Genomic DNA, 19959 nt, shown 5'->3' on the forward strand with positions numbered 1-19959 from the left:
GAAATGGACGGGTTCCTGGAAAGACATGAACAACCAAATTTGACTCAAGAAGACATAGATGACCTCAACAAACCAATCACAAGTAAAGAAATTGAAGCAGTCATTCAAAAGCTTCCTAAAAAGAAAAGTCCAGGACCAGACGGCTTCACATCTGAATTCGATCAAACATTCCAGAAAGAATTAGTACCAACTCTCCTCAAACTCTTCAAAAAAATCGAAGTGGAGGGAAAACTTCCTAATTCATTCTATGAAGCCAACATCACCCTCATACCAAAACCAGGCAAAGATATTACAAAAAAAGAAAACTACAGACCAATCTCTCTAATGAATATAGATGCAAAAATCCTCAAAATTCTAGCAAATCGTATCCAACAACACATTAAAAGAATTATACATCATGACCAAGTAGGATTCATCCCAGGTATGCAAGGATGGCTCAACATAAGAAAATCAATTAATGTAATACACCATATCAACAAATCAAAGCAGAAAAATCACATCATCTCAATTGATGCAGAGAAAGCATTTGACAAGATTCAACATCCTTTCCTGTTGAAAACACTTCAAAAGATAGGAATACAAGGGAACTTCCTATCTAAAAGATAGAGGGAATATATGAAAAACCCACAGCTAATATCATCCTCAATGGGGAAAAATTGAAAACTTTCCCCCTAAGATCAGGAACAAGACAAGGATGTCCACTATCATCACTATTATTCAACATTGTGTTGGAGGTTCTAGCCAGAGCAATTAGACAAGAAAAAGAAATACAAGGCATCAAAATTGGAAAGGAAGAAGTAAAACTATCACTGTTTGCAGACGATATGATACTATACGTCCAAAACCGGGAAAAATTCACAACAAAACTACTAGAGCTAATAAATGAGTACAGCAAAGTAGCAGGTTACAAGATCAACATTCAAAAATCTGTAGCATTTCTATACACTAGCAATGAACAAGCGGAGGGGGAAATCAAGAAACGAATCCCATTTACAATTGCAACTAAAAGAATAAAATAACTAGGAATAAATTTAACTAAAGAGACAAAAAACCTATATAAAGAAAACTACAAAAAACTGCTAAAAGAAATCACAGAAGACCTAAATAGATGGAAGGGCATACTGTGTTCATGGATTGGAAGACTAAATATAGTTACGATGTCAATCCTACCTAAATTGATTTACAGATTCAATGCAATACCAATCAAAATCCCAACAACTTATTTTTCAGAAATAGAAAAACCAATAAGCAAATTTATCTGGAAGGGCAGGGTGCCCCGAATTGCTAAAAACATCTTGAGGGAAAAAAACGAAGCTGGAGGTCTTGCACTGCCTGACTTTAAGGCATATTATGAAGCCACAGTGGTCAAAAAGCATGGCATTGGCATAAAGATAGATATATTGACCAATGGAATCGAATAGAGTGCTCAGATACAGACCCTCTCATCTATGGACATTTGATCTTTGATAAGGCAGTCAAGCCAATTCACCTGGGACAGAACAGTCTCTTCAATAAATGGTGCCTAGAGAACTGGATATCCATATGCAAAAGAATGAAAGAAGAAAGACCCATATCTCACACCCTACACAAAAGTTAACTCAAAATGGATCAAAGATCTAAACATTAGGTCTAAGACCATAAAACAGTTAGAGGAAAATGTAGGGAGATATTTTATGAATCTTACAATTGGAGGCGGTTTTATGGACCTTAAACCTAAAGCAAGAGCTTGAAGAAAGAAAGAAATAAATGGGAGCTCCTCAAAATTAAACACTTTTGTGCATCAAAGAACTTCATCAAGAAAGTAGAAAGACAGCCTCCACAATGGGAAACAATATTTGGAAATGACATATCAGATAAAGATCTAGTATCCAGAATTTATAAAGAGATTGTTCAACTCAACAACAAAAAGACAGCCAACCCAATTACAAAATGGGAAAAAGACTCAAATAGACACCTCTCAGAGGAGGAAATACAAATGGCCAAAAGGCACATGAAGAGATGCTCAATGTCCCTGGCCATTAGAGAAATGCAAATCAAAACCACAATGAGATATCACCTCACACCCACCAGAATGGCCATTATCAACAAAACAGAAAATGACAAGTGCTGGAGAGGATGCGGTGAAAGAGGCACACTTATCCACTGTTGGTGGGAATGTCAAATGGTGCAACCACTGTGGAAGGCAGTTTGGCGGTTCCTCAAAAAGCTGAATATAGAATTGCCATACGACCCAGCAATACCATTGCTGGGAATCTACTCAAAGGAATTAAGGGCAAAAACTCAAACGGACATTTGCGCACCAATGTTTATAGCAGCGTTATTTACAATTGCAAAGAGATGGAAACAACCAAAATGCCCATCAACAGACGAGTGGCTAAACAACCTGTGGTATATACATACGATGGAATATTATGCAGCTTTAAGACAGGCTAAAATTATGAAGCATGTAATAACATGGATGGACCTAGAGAACATTATGCTGAGTGAATCTAGCCAAAAACTAAAAGACAAATACTGTATGGTCCCAATGATGTGAATCGACATTCGAGAATAAACTTGGAATATGTCATTGGTAACAGAGTTCAGCAGGAGTTAGAAACAGGGTAGGATAATGGGTAATTGGAGCTGATGGGATACAGAATGTGCAACAGGACTAGATACAAAAACTCAAAAATAGACAGCACAATAATACCTAATTGTAAAGTAATCATGTTAAAACACTGAATGAAGCTGCATCCGAGCTATAGGTTTTTGTTTTGTTTTGTTTTGTTCTTACTATTATTACTTTCATTTTTTTTCTCTGTATTAACATTCTATATCTTTTTCGGTTGTGTTGCTAGTTCTTCTAAACCGATGCAAATGTACTAAGAAATGATGATCATGCATCTATGTGATGATGTTAAGAATTACTGATTGCATATGTAGAATGGTATGATTTCTAAATGTTGTGTCAATTTCTTTTTTTCCGTTAATTAATAAAAAATAAATAAATAAAAAAAATAAAAAAAAAAAAGGTCAATAAGCACCTGAAAAGATGCAGAACATCATTAACCATTAAGGGAATGCAAATCAAAACCACAATGAGATTTTAAAAAATAAAGATACCACTGCACACTCACATGTCCACTATTTAAAAATAGTTGGAGAGGAGTGGATGCAGAGAGGATGTGGATAAACCGGCATTCTTTTTCAGTGCGAGAGGGGAGAATGCAAAATAGTACAGCCACTGGGAAAACAGTATGGTGGCTCCTCAAAAAGTTAAATATAAAATTATCATATGACCCTGTAATTCCACACTTAGTTATATAACCTCAAAGAATTCAAAGTAGGGACTCAGATACTTTTTCACAAATGTTCATAGCAGTGTTATTTAAAACAGCCAAAATGTTATTCATGATAGCCAAAATACAGAAATAACTGAAGTGTCCACTGATAGATGAATGGATAAACCAAATGTGGTATATCAATCCAATGGACATTCAGACATAAAAAGGAATAAAAACACAGACGGACACATGACTAGAAAGAAAGGAAACAGCAAAGGTGGCAAAATGCTAAAATTGCAGCTCTGGGTATGGGGCTGGTTATGTTAGAGCTCTAGTATTTTAGCAACTATCCCATAAACTTGAAATCATTTCAAAACAAGTTTAAGGAAAAAAAGGGAATGAAATGTTGGAATGGATTCTCTGCCCATCCATTTGGTAATGGATGACGATTCCATTACCAAATGGAATCCAAGTTCAAATGCCATCCATCTGGTAATGGATGACGGTAGTAGCATAATTACATTATGACTGTAATTAACATTATGACTGTAATGTCACTGTACTCATGTTTTATATATATATAACAATAAAAAATAAATTTTAAAAATTTTATTGTATGTTTTCACCCACACAAAAAAAGGCAGAAGGCCTGGGTAGGACTTAGTTTCTGTATTTCTAACAAACTTCAAGGTGATATTGTGGACATCAAAAACCACACCCTGAAGAGTGTAATAAAGGATAAATTCTAAATTCTCTAGCATGGAATTCAGAGCCCTATACAATTTTGCTCCAACCTATTATCACAGTTGTACCTATCATCACAGTTGCTTTGCAATTAAGAGTTTGAGCTCTGAAATTAAAACATTTGCCTCCAAGTAATGGCTCTTTCTCTACTAATTAATAAGCTACGTATTCTCTCCAGGTCTCAGTGGCCTACTTAATATAAGGTTTTTATGAGGATTAAATTAAATAATAAATGTCAAACAATTAAGCACTCAATGAATGAACTCTTGCCACATCTCTCCCCAAGCACTATACTCTATCCACCAAGTACTATGTTCTATCCATAGGTCTTGGCATTTTGAAGATGCACATCTGGTGAAAGAAGCACCAATTCTTAACTGCTTCCCAAACTTCCTGCTGGTTTTTAATTCTTGAAATTTTCAGAACTAAAATAAAAGACCTTAATACAGTACCATCTAGTATATAATTCCATCTTCAAATATCTCCAAATGTCCTAATATCCTTTACAGCTCTTCCTTTTTGATCAAATCAAGATCCAGGCATTACATTTCGGTTTCTTTTTAGTCTCCTTTAAATAAAGACTAGGTCTTCCAACTTTTAAAAGTCTTTTCTGATATCAGCTATCTTTAACTTACAAATTAATGTTTACTTTTAATAACGTGAATAACACTAAGATGTAAATAGTTTCTAATGCAGAATGATTTCCATGTCCTTACAAATGACTTTCAATTCTTGTCAGCCCATTAGCTTTGTCCATCTGAATTAAGCCCCACAACAAAAGGCACTGTGAAATGCTCAAAAGGAAAAGATTCAAATGGCATCATAAATTAGTCCACCCCTGTGCCCAACACAACCACTCCAGCAACTAAGGGAAGAAACCCTCTGTAGTTCCTTAAGATACAACTGGTTTAAAGTAGAAAATGTAATGACCCTCACTTAGAACAGAAGCAAATCTTGGGAACTCAAAAGATGTTAACAGTTTACTGCCAAACCTCATTTCAAACTTCTTAGTATGCCACTAGTTAAGAACTTTTGCACCTAACCCCAACTTCAACTCCCCAGGGAAGTCAAACTGGTCCAGCTATTATCTTACAAGTTACTAGGAGGCAGACAGATTATAGCATACCTGCACCTTTTATTTTATTTTACGTGTGTATACTAACAGAAATTGTAAGAAAGTCCAGGACTGCTTTAGAAGTTGATGGGTTGGTTATAATTAAGAGTTTGCCTGTAACTGTAAATTGGATTTTAATGGGAAGCAACATAGGATTTTTTGCTCTAAAGACATTATTAATGCTGTCGAAATGCTCCATTGGCTGCAGGATTACTAGAAGAAGTCTGTAATTCATGTGTGCATGGAGCACTGTCTGTAGATTAAAGAATGTTTCCCACAACTATGAATGATTATTTCTTGAAGTTTGTGAATGCTACCGTGATGAATAAAATACAAATATGATTCAAAAAAAATTCTTAGGATGCTACAGGGCACCACTACCTTCAGAGGTAATACTTTTTCCTGCATCTCTTCTCTCGTGCCAGTTTGAAAGTATTATATACCCCAGAAATGCCATGTTTTAATCCTGATCCAATTGAGGGAGCAGCCATTTCTTTTAATCCTGATTCAATACTGCAGGCCAGGAACTTCTGATTAGATTATCTTCATGGAGATGAAGGCGCGCCCAGTTGTATACTGACTCTACCCCCCATTATTTATTTATTTATTTTTAATCTTTTTATTTTATTACTTAATACCAAAAAATACAAAGAAAATGTATTTTTTTGTATTCCTATTTTGATCATTCCATTCTACATGTATAATCAGTAATTCACAAAATCATCACATATTTGCATATTCATATCATAAATCATTTCTTGGAACATTTGCATCTATTCAGAAAAAGAAATAAAACAAGAACAGAAAAAAATATATACATACCATACCCCTTCCCCCTCCCTCTCACTGATCACTAGCATTTCAAACTAAATTTATTTAAACATTTGTTCCCCCTATTATTTATTTTTATTCCATATGTTCTACTCGTCTGTTGACAAGGTAGATAAAAGGAGCATCAGACACAAGGTTTTCACAATCACACAGTCACCTTATGAAAGCTATATCATTATACAAGCATCTTCAAGAAACATGGCTACTAGAACACAGCTCTACAGTTTCAGACACTTTTCTCTAGCCTAATACACTTTAAACTAAAAAAGAAGATAGCTATGCAATGTATTAAGAATAACCTCCAGGAAAACTTAACTCTGTTTGAAATCTCTCAGCTACTGACACTTAATTTTGTCTCATTTCTCTCTTCCCCCTTTTCGGTCAAGAAGGTTTTCTCAGTTCCTTGATGCTGAGTCCCAGCTCATTTTAGGATTTCTGTCCCACATTGCCAGGGAGGTTTACACCCCTGGGAGTCACGTCCCATGTATGTGGGGGGGGGGGGGGAGGGTGAGTTTGCTTGCCGTGTTGGGGCTGAGAGAGAGAGGCCACATCTGAGCAAAAGAGGTTTTCTGGGGGTGACTCTTAGGCCTAATTTTAAGTAGGCTTAGCCTATTCTTTGTGAGGATAAGTTTCACATGAACAAACCCCAATACACAATTGAGGGTTCAGCCTATCGATTTGGTTGTCCCCACTGCTTGCAAGAATATCAGGAATTCTCCCACTGGGGAAGCTGAATTTTTCCCTCTTTCTGCCGTTACCCCAAGGGGATTTGGCAAATACTTTTTTATTCACTGTTCAAATTAACTTTTAATTAGATAGAGATGTGACCACCCACTCCAGATGGGTCTTGATTAGTTTACTGGAATCCTTTAAAAGAGGAAACATTTTGGAGAAAGTCAAAAACAACAGAAACCTCAGAGCTAAAAGAGAGAGAGCCAAGAGAAACCTCAGAGTCCACAGAGAGAGAGAGAGAGCCGACAGAAACTTCAGAGCAGAGCTGACACAGATGCCAACATTTGGAGAACAGAGACAGAGATGTTTGGAGATGCTTGGAGCCCAGAGATGTTAAGCAAGCCAAAAACTGGAGCTAAAGGAAGCCAAGAGATGAAAGCCAGTCCCAGAGAAGCAAAGTGAGGAATCCCAAATAGGACAGAGACAAGAGCTCAGGAGCAAGGGACCAGCAGATGGCAGGCACGTGACTACTCAGCTGACAGGTGTCCTAATCCATGGGCCTTTCTTGATTGAAGGCAACCTCTTGTTGGTGTCTTAATTTGACACTTCACTACCTTAGAACTGTAAACTTGTAACTTATTAAATTCCCCCTTTTAAAAGCCATTCCAGTTCTGGTATATTACATTCCAGCATCTTACTAACACACAACCCTCAAAAACTGTTATGCCAGGCCCATGTAGGACGGGAATTCTCCCAAAGGTTAAGAACAAACAGAAATATCCTCATTTGAGCTGGGTGGTTCATTTTACTATTCTCTCTACTTTGGCTTTGTTTTATATAATTAAAAAGTATTGTTAAAAACACATTTCTGGGCCACAGTGGCTTAGCAGGCAGAGTTCTCGCTGGCCATGCTGGAGATTCCATTTCTGGTGCCTGCCCGTTCAAAACAAACAAACAAAAAACAAACACATTTCTCCCCTCTCCCCCACACCCACATGCTTTTTTCCAAGGAAGATTACACAAGAAACCTCATAACATTAGGAAGACTGGCTAAAAGGTAGGTAGAAATTCACTCTTCATTTTTTCTTTCCTGAAACATTTGAGGTTTTTTTTAAAAACACCATGTGCATATATATCACTTTTAATAAACAGCTTTTTTTTAAAGGACTACAAATGCTACTGCGGTAAGACACCAGAAGAAAACATAAAAAGGTGAATATGGTCAGTCAAATAATTTGCAATCCCCACTAATACAACATTAGTGTAGTATGATGACCACCTACAGGAATCATCACAGTACCTTGTTACAAAGCAGAATCCTAGGCCTCAGACATGCTAAATTAGAACCTTCAATTTGAGAGCCCAGGATTTCACACTGTTAAAACTCCCCAGAAAACTATTTTAACTAGCTCCTCACCCCATCATATCCAGCTCCAACCCATCTCTACCAAATTTTCCAGTTTAAAGTTATCACTTTGTATTTTTTTCTGGGCTCATACCAACTAAAACAAAACAGGAAAGGGGTACTATTTTTTAATTTAAATTGTTACAACTATTTAAAACTTGTATCATTCTATACATTTATCATTGGGCAACCTAATTATTTCTTAACTTAATACTTCATAGACAACTTTGTTATTCTCCTTCTGTAAAGTACTTTTCCATTCTAATTTCTTAGCAGCTGTTAGCCCCTTATTTTGATAACATATTTATTCAGGAACTACTGTCATTTACTGGATTTCACCTACTGACTTTATGTAGTTGCTGATTAGCCACAAAGTTTTTCTAATTACAAAGGTACATAAGTAATCAATTAGTGTTTGTATAATGTCTATGTAAATCATGACTGAATTTCTACTAAATCAAAGTTTAGTAATGAAATTATCTAGCCCATAAACATAATAAAAAAAACTCTAAATAAAAAAAGACTGGAAAAAAAAAAGAAGAAAAAGAATTTCCTAGCCTCAGATCTAGCTGCCTAGCCCCTTCTGGGGCAGCTGTCTGTAATTAATAATGCTGATGTGAGTTCATTACTAAATTTCATTAGGCTGTAGGTCAATGTTTATAAACAAACCAGGCATGGTTTTCTGTATCTGCTTGAAACTACAGATATAAAGTCCAAAAGCTAATGGGTTTTGTTTGTGTTTTGTAAACTGCAGCTCATTTATTCAAATATGTTATTCACAAAATTAAGACACCAGATTTCATAAAACTCAGCAGCTCATTATGCAGATAATTAAAAACTAGAATTTTTAAATTCAAAATGTAAACAAAAACTAGAAATCAGTCTTTAATTATGTGCCAAAATAGCAAACATAATACAATCAAATATTGACAAAGACACAGCATTATATACTCATAAATAAGATAACTTTGTGTTGTGAGGTTTCATTTCCAAAATAAATTTTTAAAACTGTGGAATAAATACTAAGAATTGAAAAAGCTGGGAAGCGGGTTACTCTGTGTTCATTATTTTCCCTATATTTTTCTGTATGTTAAAATATTTCGGGCAGGCCTTGGGGGTTCAGCAGGCAGATTTCTTGCCTGCCATGCCACAGACAAGGGTTTGATTCCCAGTGCCTGACCATAAATAGGTCATTTATAATCTCTCAAAACCATTAGAACTAATTCTGCAAATTTTTCTCTCCCACCCATGCCAGTAAAGGTTTGTAAAATTCCATAGCTTCAAATTTTATCAACACACCTCTGCAAAGACAAAAAAGTGGCTCTAACTCCATATTTTCTAAAATAACACTAAATTATAGCTACTGGTGTGTAGGTACACTCATACTTTCTTAAATATGAAGAGATTAAAATACAAATGACAGATAATTTCTGGCAACATCTGATGCATGCATAACATTTTCTGGCAAGCAAGAATAGGAAATGAGAAGGAACAAACAATTTATTAGAGATTCAAAATATTAAATAAAAGATTCAAGAAAGCAAAGAATGGAAATGTTTATGCTAATCTTTCCAACATAAAGAAATCCTCTGTTCCAACAACCTATTTCTAACTAAGATATGCAGTAGTTTAAGGTATTCAAATGTGAAAACAAACAAAAATGGGCCCTGCTTGCTGGGCAAGAAGAGACTAGAACGCCCTGGTGATCACACATACAAATGCCAAGAAATGGCTTCTGGTGAAAATGCCATTTACCCAAGTGAACCAGTAAATATTCCACTCTCCATGTTGTTGCATGTATCAATTTGTTCCTTTTTATTGCCAGGTAGTATTCCCATTGTACTGATGTACTACAGTGTTTATCCATTCTCTGGTTGAAGGGCAATCCTGTTGTTTCCAGTTTGTGGCCATTACAAATAAAGGTGCTCGAAACATTTGCGTATAGGTTTTGTGTACACATAGACTTTTACATCATTTAGGTAATACGCTGGTTTGAAATGATTTATGAACCCTAGAAAAGCCATATTTTAATTCTAATCCCATTTTGTAAAGGCAGTCACGCCTACTAATCCCTATTCAGCACTACGTTTTAAACTGTAATCAGATCATCTCCCTGGAGATATGATTTAATCAAGAATGGTTGTTAAACTGGATTAGGTGCAGGCGTGTCTCCACCCATTCAGGTGGGTCTTTATTAGTTTCTGGAGTCCTATAAAAGAGGAAACATTTTGGAGAACAAAAGAGATTTCTGAGAGAGAGCAGAGAACGACACAGCCACAAGAGCAACATCAGCCAGCACCTTGGAGGTGAAAAAGGAAAACGTCTCCTGGGGAGCTTCATTAAACAGGAAAGAAAGCTAGCAGATAACTTCGTGCTTGCCATGTGCCCTTCCAGCTAAGAGAGAAACCGTGACTGCGTTCACTGTGTGCATTCTCACTTGAGAGAGAGACCATGAACTTCATTGGCCTTCCTGTACCAAGGTATCTTTCCCTGGATGCCTTTGATCGGACATTTCTACAGACTTGTTTTAATTGGGACATTTTCTCGGCCTTAGAACTGTAACCTAGCAACTTATTAAATCTCCCTTTTAAAAGCCATTCTGTTTCTCGTATATTGCATTCTGGCAGCTAGCAAAAGAGAACAGGTAAACAGAAGATCGCTGAGTCTTATGATAAATGCTTTTAACTTAATAAGAAAAACTTAGAAGGCCTTTTGATGGGTTTGCTTTGCAAGTTCAAGAGTAGAAAAGATCCTAGACCAGGTAAGTCCTAAAATGCAGAGGGGCCAGGCTCTCCAGAACTAGTTCCATTCCTCTATCCCATGTTATCAACAGCCCTTTCCAACATGAAAAAGTTAGAATGGGTATAGCCCAAATACCCCTAATGAGTGGGAGAAAGATCAAAGGAGATGGTGGAGTTATACAGAAAAGTAGGGTTTAACAAGTGAGTATGATTGCTGGGTCATTATATTGATATTTTTTTTAGTCTCCAGGGTCCTGGAGCAGCCAGTAGTAAAAACCTAAAATTGTGGAACTGTAACCCTTACCAAACTCCGAAATCTGTTCTACAACTAATTGTTGCAGTTCGCTTTGAAATGTTTTGTATATATGCTATTTTTCACAAAAAATAAAAAGAAGTCGATTATGATGATAATTGCACAGCTATATAATACTGTGACCTCTAATTGTACACTTTGGATGATTACATGGTATGTGAATATATAATATATATAAATCAAATTGCATTTTGTGTTTTAAAATGGATCTCAAAAAAAAAAAGGGCAGGGCGGGCCACGGTGGCTCAGCAGGCAAGAATGCTTGCCTGCCACGCCAGAGGACCTGGGTTCGATTCCCAGTGCCTGTCCATGTTAAAAAAAAAAAGGGGGGGGGGGGCAGAGGAGAGATAAATTCTGTTTAATAGTGGAAGACGAATTTTGAGAGATGAAATCAAGGAAACATGAGGGCAACAAGCAGAAGTTGGAACAAGTGAGATAAGTAAAATTCCACAACTTATTGGTGTTAGTGAAAGAAGTATAAGGGGCTAGAAATATCTAATATGGATTTCTAAGTTATCTATTTTCTGGAATGAAAATCCCACTTCCGTTCCTACCCACCCTCCCCCTATCTTCAGTAAAATCTAATTTTGGGAAGGGAGGGGCATACAGTAGGACTCTTGGCTACCGATTTTAAGATTTAAGAAGGAAGCAAGGATTTTCTGTCTCGTATCAGATTTAGAATCCTAAAACTAAAGTTATGGGTAGTGCTTCAAATCTCCACTGAGCTGTCAGTAAAACATGGTTAAAAAAGAAAAAATGTCTTAGACAAGAAACCAAAGTACTACTTACCTACGAACCTGCAAATGCTACAAGAAAGGAGAAGCCTTGATGGTAAATTGTGAAGAATTAAGTTTTTCTTAAACTGATACTTTTATTTTAAGGCAAGTATATCAGTAGGTGCCATATAAAAATATTTCAAGCAAGAGTTAAGGTTCTAGGAAAATTGCGAGTGTATTTATTGCCATTAAAATTCTAGTGGGATGTGATGATATTGTGAGCCATTGACAGTTTGCTCGTATGCCGTTGCATGGAATGTTTGTATGTTGAGAATGTGTTTGTATGTTGTTTATCAACAAAAAATATTTTTTAAAAAGGAAAAAAAATTCTAGTGGGACATATATTTAGGAGCAGTAACTGTTTTTGCTAAATTCTGAGATACTGAGCTGTCTGTATATAACCTGGTCACGCTCAGAAACTTCAGGTATTTTTACGACGCCTGAGATTCAGAGTTAGAGCTCTGAAACTATGAAAGGCAGCAGTATCCACACAAGAACTGTTTAAAAAGTTGAAAAAGGGATCAGACTTCAAGTAGAGTTATGGAAGGAATCTGATCTGGGTGGGACTAAGGTAGAGCATAATACAGGGTAAAGGATATCATCCATGTTTTAAAACTTCAACTTCTGTGTAAGACCAAAGGGAGACATGTTTATTTGGTACAAAATTTTATTTTGGGTAGTGAATTACCTAATTTAACTTGATGGTCAGATTAGTTGGACACCATACTTACATGGAATCCTGAATACAGCATGAGATTTTGTTGGTTTGCCCAGTTTAGTGTGATGGCTCCAATATATCCCAAAGTAATCTGGGCAGTGAATAAAGAAGTATTTGCAAAGTCCCCTAGGGGCAATAGGGAGAAAGGAGAAAATATTCAACTTCCCCATTTGGAGAATTCCTGATATTCTCAAAGGCAGTGGGGACAACCAAATCAATAGGTCAAGTCCTCAATCTTGGGGCTCACCCCTATGAAACTTATTCCTGCTAAGGATAAGCTAGATCTACTTAAAATGAGGCCTAAGAGTCACCCCCCAGAGAATCTCTTTTGTTGCTGAGATGTGCCTCTCCCTATTAAGCCAACTTGGCAAGTGAACTCACTGCCCTCTCTCCTACATGGGTCATGACTCCCAAGGGTGTAAATCTCCCTGGTTACGTGGGACAGAACTCCTGGGATTTGCTGGGACTGAGAAAGCATTCTTGACCAAAAGGGGGAAGAGGGAAATGAGACAAAATAAAGTTTCACTGGCTGAGAGATTTCAAACAGAGTCGAGAGGTTATCCTGGAGGTTATTCTTATGCATTATATAGATACGCCTTTTTAGTCTATGGTGTACTGTAGTGGCTGGAGAGAAGTACTTGAAACTGTTGAGCTGTGTTCCATAGCCTTAATTCTTGAAGACAATTGTATAGATATAACTTTCACAATGTGACTGTGTATTGTGAAAACCTTGTGTCTGATGCTCCTTTATCCAGGATATGGACAGAGGAGTAAAAAAATCTGGATTAAAAAATAAATAATAGTGGGTTAAGGGGTAAAATAAATTGGGTAGATAGAAATATCAGTGGTCAATAAGAGGAAGAGGTAAGGGGTATTGGATGTATGAGTTTTTTCTTTTTATTTTTTTTCTGGAGTGATGCAAATATTCTTAAAAAAAAAATGATTGTGGTGATGAATACTCAACTATGCGATAAGATTGTGAGCCACTGATTGTACCACCATATATGGAATGTATGTGTAAAGATGTGCCAACAAAAATATCAAAAAAAAAGGCTTAGAGAAAGCCATAATGTAATGCTGCAAATTCTCAAAATAAATTTTCATATAATACTCAAAAAAAAAAAAAAAACCCCACAAAAAAACTCTAGTTGGTGGGACACCAGAATTTGCAAGTTCTTTGTTAGAACATCTCTTTCCCATGGGTAATGCATACTAAATCTTAAGTATGATTTCAGAATTGTATTCAAGGATTTCCTGGTACCATCTCTTATTTAGGCCTCCTGACATCTTGACTGCAGTACTACTGGTGGGAAAATCTAAAGGGGTCATACAAAAGTTTTTACATTGTCATCTTACCCTTTCCCTCTAGACTGTGGGAAATGCCACAGGACACAGGGGCTACAACAAATAAAATTGTAAAGAAAAAGAAAAGAGAGGGAGAAGGAACCTACAGATTAAAAACAATTTAAAATATCAACCAATGTAAGGAAAGATTTTATTTGAATCCCAATTCAAACAACTGTAAAAATTGTCTATAAAGCAACCTGCGAACTGAACACTGACCAACTACATATTTTCTGATATTGTGAGGTGTAATACTGATTTTACGATTATGTTTTACAGTGAAATACTTATAGATAAAAAGATATGATCAGGTGGGCCATGGAGGCTCAGCAGGCAGAGTTCTCACCTGTCATGCCAGAGACCCAGGTTTGATTATTGATGCCTGCCTATACAAAAAAAAAAAAAGAAAAGAAAAAAAAAGAAACGATGTCTGGGATTTGTTTCAAAATAATGGGGATGGTAGAGATGAAAAGTATGTAGGTTTAACAAAATTGGCCTTACATATATAACTGTTAAAGCTAGGTGATGGACACCCAGGGGGTCATTTCACTATTTTCTTTACTTCTGCATATGTTTGAAGTTTTCAGTAATAATAAGTTACATAAAATTTAGACTTTTTTTTTTTTTTAATAAATTCAGCCCTCTTCACTCACTTCTTGGTTATTCTCTTATCTAGCACTATGAAACCAATGCCACTTGACCATATGCAACAAAAAATAAAAACCCTCTTTTCTCTGAAATGGAGTCCTCTGTCAAACAAATAGCAATTCTCTTTTTTTTTTTTTAGCTCCTTCATCCAGTATTTTGAATCTTAAAAGTTATAACTTTTCTGAATTTCCCTCTCCCACACCTTTTCTGGCAACATTGGCCTTGCTAATTGGTAGTAACTTTAAAACTCAATTCACTTAAATGATCTACAAAAAAAGGAAATGTCTTTATTCAACTGAAAAAATGATTTATTCCCTGGCATACTTTCAACTATCAGGGAACAAATCCTTCACAGAAAATGCAGAAGATGCATGTTAATTAGTAGTATTAATGAAAAATCAAAAAATTTAGTTTGCAAGCAAACCCACCTGAAGTCTCAACTCATCCAAAAATATTTTGTTTTTTCATTTATTCAAAACTTAGTGTATTTTTATAATCAGTGAAAGGCAGTGAGTAGCCTACAAACATTTTTCTAGCGTAACTACAGCAAATATTGTATTGAGTATAACGTCAATACTCACCACAAGACAAACTGAAGGTCTTTTTAAAAAAGGGCAAACACTAACCCACTATTTGCATTTTAAACTAAGATTAAACATCAAACTCTGAGAATAACCTATATGTCACTGACAGAGGATCACATCTGATACAAGTGTTCGCTCCCCACTAATTCTGACCCTCAAGATGTTTACCCTCCCAGGTCACTGATCCAGTGCCTCTTCTTCTTTCTATCCCGCAGATACTGTTAAACTAGGTTAGCACCACTTCCTCCTTCTTGATGCTTATTTATTTCTCATTTTTATTTTGGATCACGTTCAGTTCTCCAACCTCTGTTCATTGCATGTGACAGACACACAGCCCTTAAAGGTTAACCTCTCACTGATACTTTTAGTCAGGTCCCTAAGTAACATGTATTCTTCACCAATCAGAACAATTGGTGAGTAAGGATTTCCCAAATATGAGACTTCCAAAAGATGCCCCAGGAGCAGACGAAGTATAATATTCCACACCTCAACTCTCAGCCTTCTCCTTAAACAAAATTCCAATAGGACAACTAGATCTAGTGCAAATAACTTTACTGAACACTACAGTGAATGTTAATAAATCATTTCCTAAATGATCAATTTCCTTTTATCTTTACTAGTACCTTCAAACTAGAAGTCTAAAGAACAAAACAATAGCTAATCTGAACAAGGAAAACCAAAAATCTTAGTAAAATACAAAATAGTAAAACAGATCAATTTCAACCATTCCTCAAGCAAAAATTTCTGGGGAAAACTTTTTAGCTTCGAGATGCCACAAAAATTCCAACTCAAGGAATAGTAGCAAAAACCAATATACCCAATTTTCATATAATTCATTTTTCCCTTCCCAAAACAGAAAAAATAGGAAAGTGTGTTTCCTCTTTGTCTGCCAAAGTCAGTAGTAACTGAAGAACTGCTGGATGGCAAGATTATGCACACTAAAATTATATACACTTGACACAATATAACATGCAGCCAGGTCCAAAAGATTAATGATCTTATATTCATTTGATTTGAATAAGTCCAGCTCTTCTTATAGTTCAATCCTGGAAAGTTTAAATCACACCAACCAGAGTAAAAAAAAATTTAGTTAAAGAAGACGTGAGGACTGATCCTAATAGAAATATTTGAAAGGACTATGATAACAAGTAAAAAAAGTTATCAATTTGGCTCAGTTAAGTAATAGCCTATGAAAAGAGCCATGTACAAAGGCAAAAAATAATCTACTTGAAGTTACACACATTATTTATCTCACAGGATGAAAGTAAAAACTACTGTTGCAGCCACAGCTTTAAAAACAAATTACAAGGCACAACAATAAAATTGTTTTTACAATACATCCATATTATGTAGGATGAAAAGATTATACAATCTTCCTTTAAAAGGCAACATTATGGACAACTCTAAAACAAAAATTTAAACAAGTATTTTTTTAAAGTTGCTTTCTAAAATCCTTCTATCATAGTCGCGTTTAAGTCCAAGTCCTCCTCCTCTCAGTAGCCTTAAGATAGTTGCTCCAACTCCCTCTACATCATCCTTCATACAACCAGTTACCTTCCAAAAACACAAAAGTAAGCAGTTACACGGGAATGGGGACTGGCAAGGAGGGATACAGCACTTTATTTAACGGTCACTGGGAGGCCAGACTCAAACAAAGCCCATATGCTAACCTAACATTTGACACTAACCTAACCTTTCTTACTCTCAGATTAAGAGGTTCCCAATACATGTCTAAATTCAGCTTTCCCCCTATCTCAGCCAAACCAATGTGTCTGCCCCTTTCCCATGAAACTATCTTAATAATTACAGTACAAATCTCTAAATATATTTTGGTTTAATATCTGAGCACTCCTTTTATACTAGATACTTGGGATACTAGGGTAAGGTTCCTGTACACAATCTGAGTCAAATGGAAGAGAAAAACTTAACCCAACAGAATATTCAAATATAATTAAAGATACATACTGAGTGCTATGGTAGGACAAATAATTCAAAAATTAATTCTACTCAATGTTATCTGAGATGGCTTAACAAGTGAAAACAGAAATGGACTATGAACTAGAGTTCTCCAGGAAAATATGAAGGGAGCACGAAGTTAAATAAAGACTATGCTTTGCTATTAAAAACCCCTTTGTCTTAAACATAGCTACTTCCTCTATTAGACTGCAAGCTCCTAGAAGGTAGAAGACACATCTTTATTTTTTTATATTCCACAGTGACAGGCAATGCCTTATACATAAACAGTACTCAAACGTTAAACTGAATGTTCCATACTTTCTTTGTGGCATCAGATAATTCACATTTTATAGAAAGAATATTCCTAAAAAAGGAATTTTGGTCAGTGAGTTACAATCTTTCATGGACCAAGACTTTTAGGCGGTTTTCTAAATTGCAGGAAAGCTGGCTAGAACTTTATCAATCTTCATGCCTAAGGGTTATCTTACCATGAAGATACCAATATACAAGTAATAAAAGCCACAAAATGCCCCAACTGTATAATCTATTCTTGAATGAACAAAAATCATTTTTATATTTTCCAGTATCTTACAAAAGATATGTTTTTTTAAAGACAAGAGAAATACCTATAAACATGTCTGTACTACAGCAGTGTTTAAATCCTAAATAACAAGAATAGTAAGCATTCATTAGTATGTTTCTTAAGTTGCAGAGAGCTGGACTTCGTTTCCTTGTAGTAGCCCAACAACTGAATGCTATTTACATACTGGACCCAACTTACCTATCCAGATTCATCTTCTATTTCTCTGTTGCACTCTACTTTTCCTGGCATAGCAGACTACTCAAAACACGGTTACCCATCAGGACAGTGCCTTGTTACAAAATGTTCTGAGGCTCAGATGGCCACCCTAATATAAAACTGATTGATCTTCCCAAGACTACGGACAAATAACCATAAGCATAAACTTTTCATTCCGTTCTGTAGATTCCCCAGACTACTTGTACTTCTCGTTAAGCATTCACTTGGTCTCATAAACAGAATGTACATGGATACACGTCTCTTTCCCCCACTGGACTGTAAAACAGTTGATGGTCGTAGTCTTCAACTCTCACAAACTAACAACACCAAGCCACACATCTAAAAACAGAGTGTGAAATAAAAGTGACTCTCTTGGAAGAGTGAAAATACCAGATTCCACGTAAAAAATCAAGGAATGCAGCTCCAACTTCCCACGTCTTTTCTGAAAAGGAACCCCATTTCCTATAATATCTGTACCTGCTCTTAGTACTCACTAACAGACTCCTGCCTATTAGCAACATGTTCCTAATTTCATATACTCCGTATTCCATAAATCAACTAGTTTGAAAGCTTCGATCATCAATAAAATTAAAAGCGACTTTCTCTTGTTCCTCTAGCTCCGCAAACACGAATTTCCAAAGAAAAAGACCAATAATACACTAAAAGTGAACAAGGGGAAAGTACTATCATTATTTCATTCCCAAATCACTTCGTACAAAAAAAAACAAGCAAGTAGCCTAGAAGCCTGCAGATACACATACTATCCAAGGTTAAGAGTAATGGGCCTTGGTTTAACCAAACCCAATTTAATACTGCTATAAAAGAGGTTGCCATTTTTCAATGTCTTTCTGACTCTTCCTATGTATAAATTGCGCTGACAGCACTTCCAAACGGCGAGACTCCCAGGCCCATTTCCCGGATCCCCTCTTGCCCTAGAATCCTCTTTAGTAGACCGTTTAAACGAGGCCCACTGGTCAAAGAGGAGAAGCAACGCTCCAGGAGCAGCACCCTAACACGGAACAAAGCGCTTGTCTGGAATGTTTAAGTAGGACGCCATTACACAGAGCAGAGGCCTGCATCGCTGGAGGCGACCTAGGCCACAAACCGCAGACTCGGCCTCCTACTAAAAACAAACACACACGCATACACAGGAAAAGGCAGAAACCTAGGAAGACAGACTGTTAGCAGTCTAGGTAGCGGAAGAAGTCCGTTAGCAAGCAAAGATGGCTTACCTTCGTGAGTCTTGGCGATCTTCGCCATTTTGTCCACTCCAACACACAGACGGAACTGGCGCTCCCAAGAACTTCCGCTCGTCGCCGCACCCACGGAGAAAAATAGCTGGGAGTTACTTTCTGCGCAGGCGCCAAACGGGAGCGCGCTCGGTTGGGTGACACGTGATAGAGCAGCCGCCTGCAGGGAGCAGCGAGGCGCATTGTGGGTGTGGGAGGGGCCAAGGGTGGGCCCTGAAGCGGGTCTATTGTGACCCGCAATCGTAATTGAGTAATTTTGTCCTAGGAGAAAGTGCCTTCCGCAAAGCAGTTAAGAATATTGTACGGAATATTATGGTGGATCTTTCTCCAATTCAGTAGAAGGCGTCTTGGAGACCGAGAAAAGCTTTCTTTAGCATTTGTCTCAGCTTTTTCGAGTAATTACTTATGGAGACGATCATAAGTCTTATTCTTCGCGATATAATTTAAGACCATTTTTTTTCCTTTTTTTTTTTTTTTAAATAATTGCCTCTCGTTTGGGTAGCAGTTCCGTTACAACATAAGCTCCCAAATTACTGAACCTCAAAAACAGAGCAGTCAAGTAGGCAAATTGTCGCTAAACCCACTTAAGAAATGAGAGAAAAACTAGAGTTACAAAATAGCAGTTGTGCACCACCATACAATTTCTAAGTTGCAGGCAAGAACCTTAAAACGCTTTTAAAGCCTTTTAACTTTATGGGTTCTTAGAAAAACTTTGATAGTCATTGTTAACAACGTTGAAATGCTTCTTTAAATTTTAAACGTCCTTTCTAAATCAGCAACTTTTATAGATCATCTTAT

The 19959-nt window shown here is 36.6% G+C and overlaps 1 protein-coding gene across 3 annotated transcripts in view; it reads right to left on the reverse strand.

Annotated features, from left to right (window-relative positions):
• The window catches only part of SF3B1 (splicing factor 3b subunit 1), a 51765-nt gene extending 32446 nt beyond the window's left edge, over positions 1–19319 (reverse strand). The window contains exon 1 of one of the 3 annotated variants that reach the window (XM_077154552.1): positions 19144–19319. In XM_077154552.1, coding sequence (XP_077010667.1) covers positions 19144–19171 — 28 coding nt within the window. In that variant the 5' untranslated portion in view covers positions 19172–19319. The remainder of the gene's footprint in view (positions 1–19143) is intronic. The other 2 variants (XM_077154553.1, XM_077154554.1) reach the window with 2 other exon arrangements.
• Between the last annotated feature and the right edge of the window lie 640 nt (positions 19320–19959).

The sequence above is a fragment of the Tamandua tetradactyla genome, chromosome 3, assembly GCF_023851605.1.
Source record: "Tamandua tetradactyla isolate mTamTet1 chromosome 3, mTamTet1.pri, whole genome shotgun sequence".
NCBI lineage: Eukaryota > Metazoa > Chordata > Mammalia > Pilosa > Myrmecophagidae > Tamandua > Tamandua tetradactyla.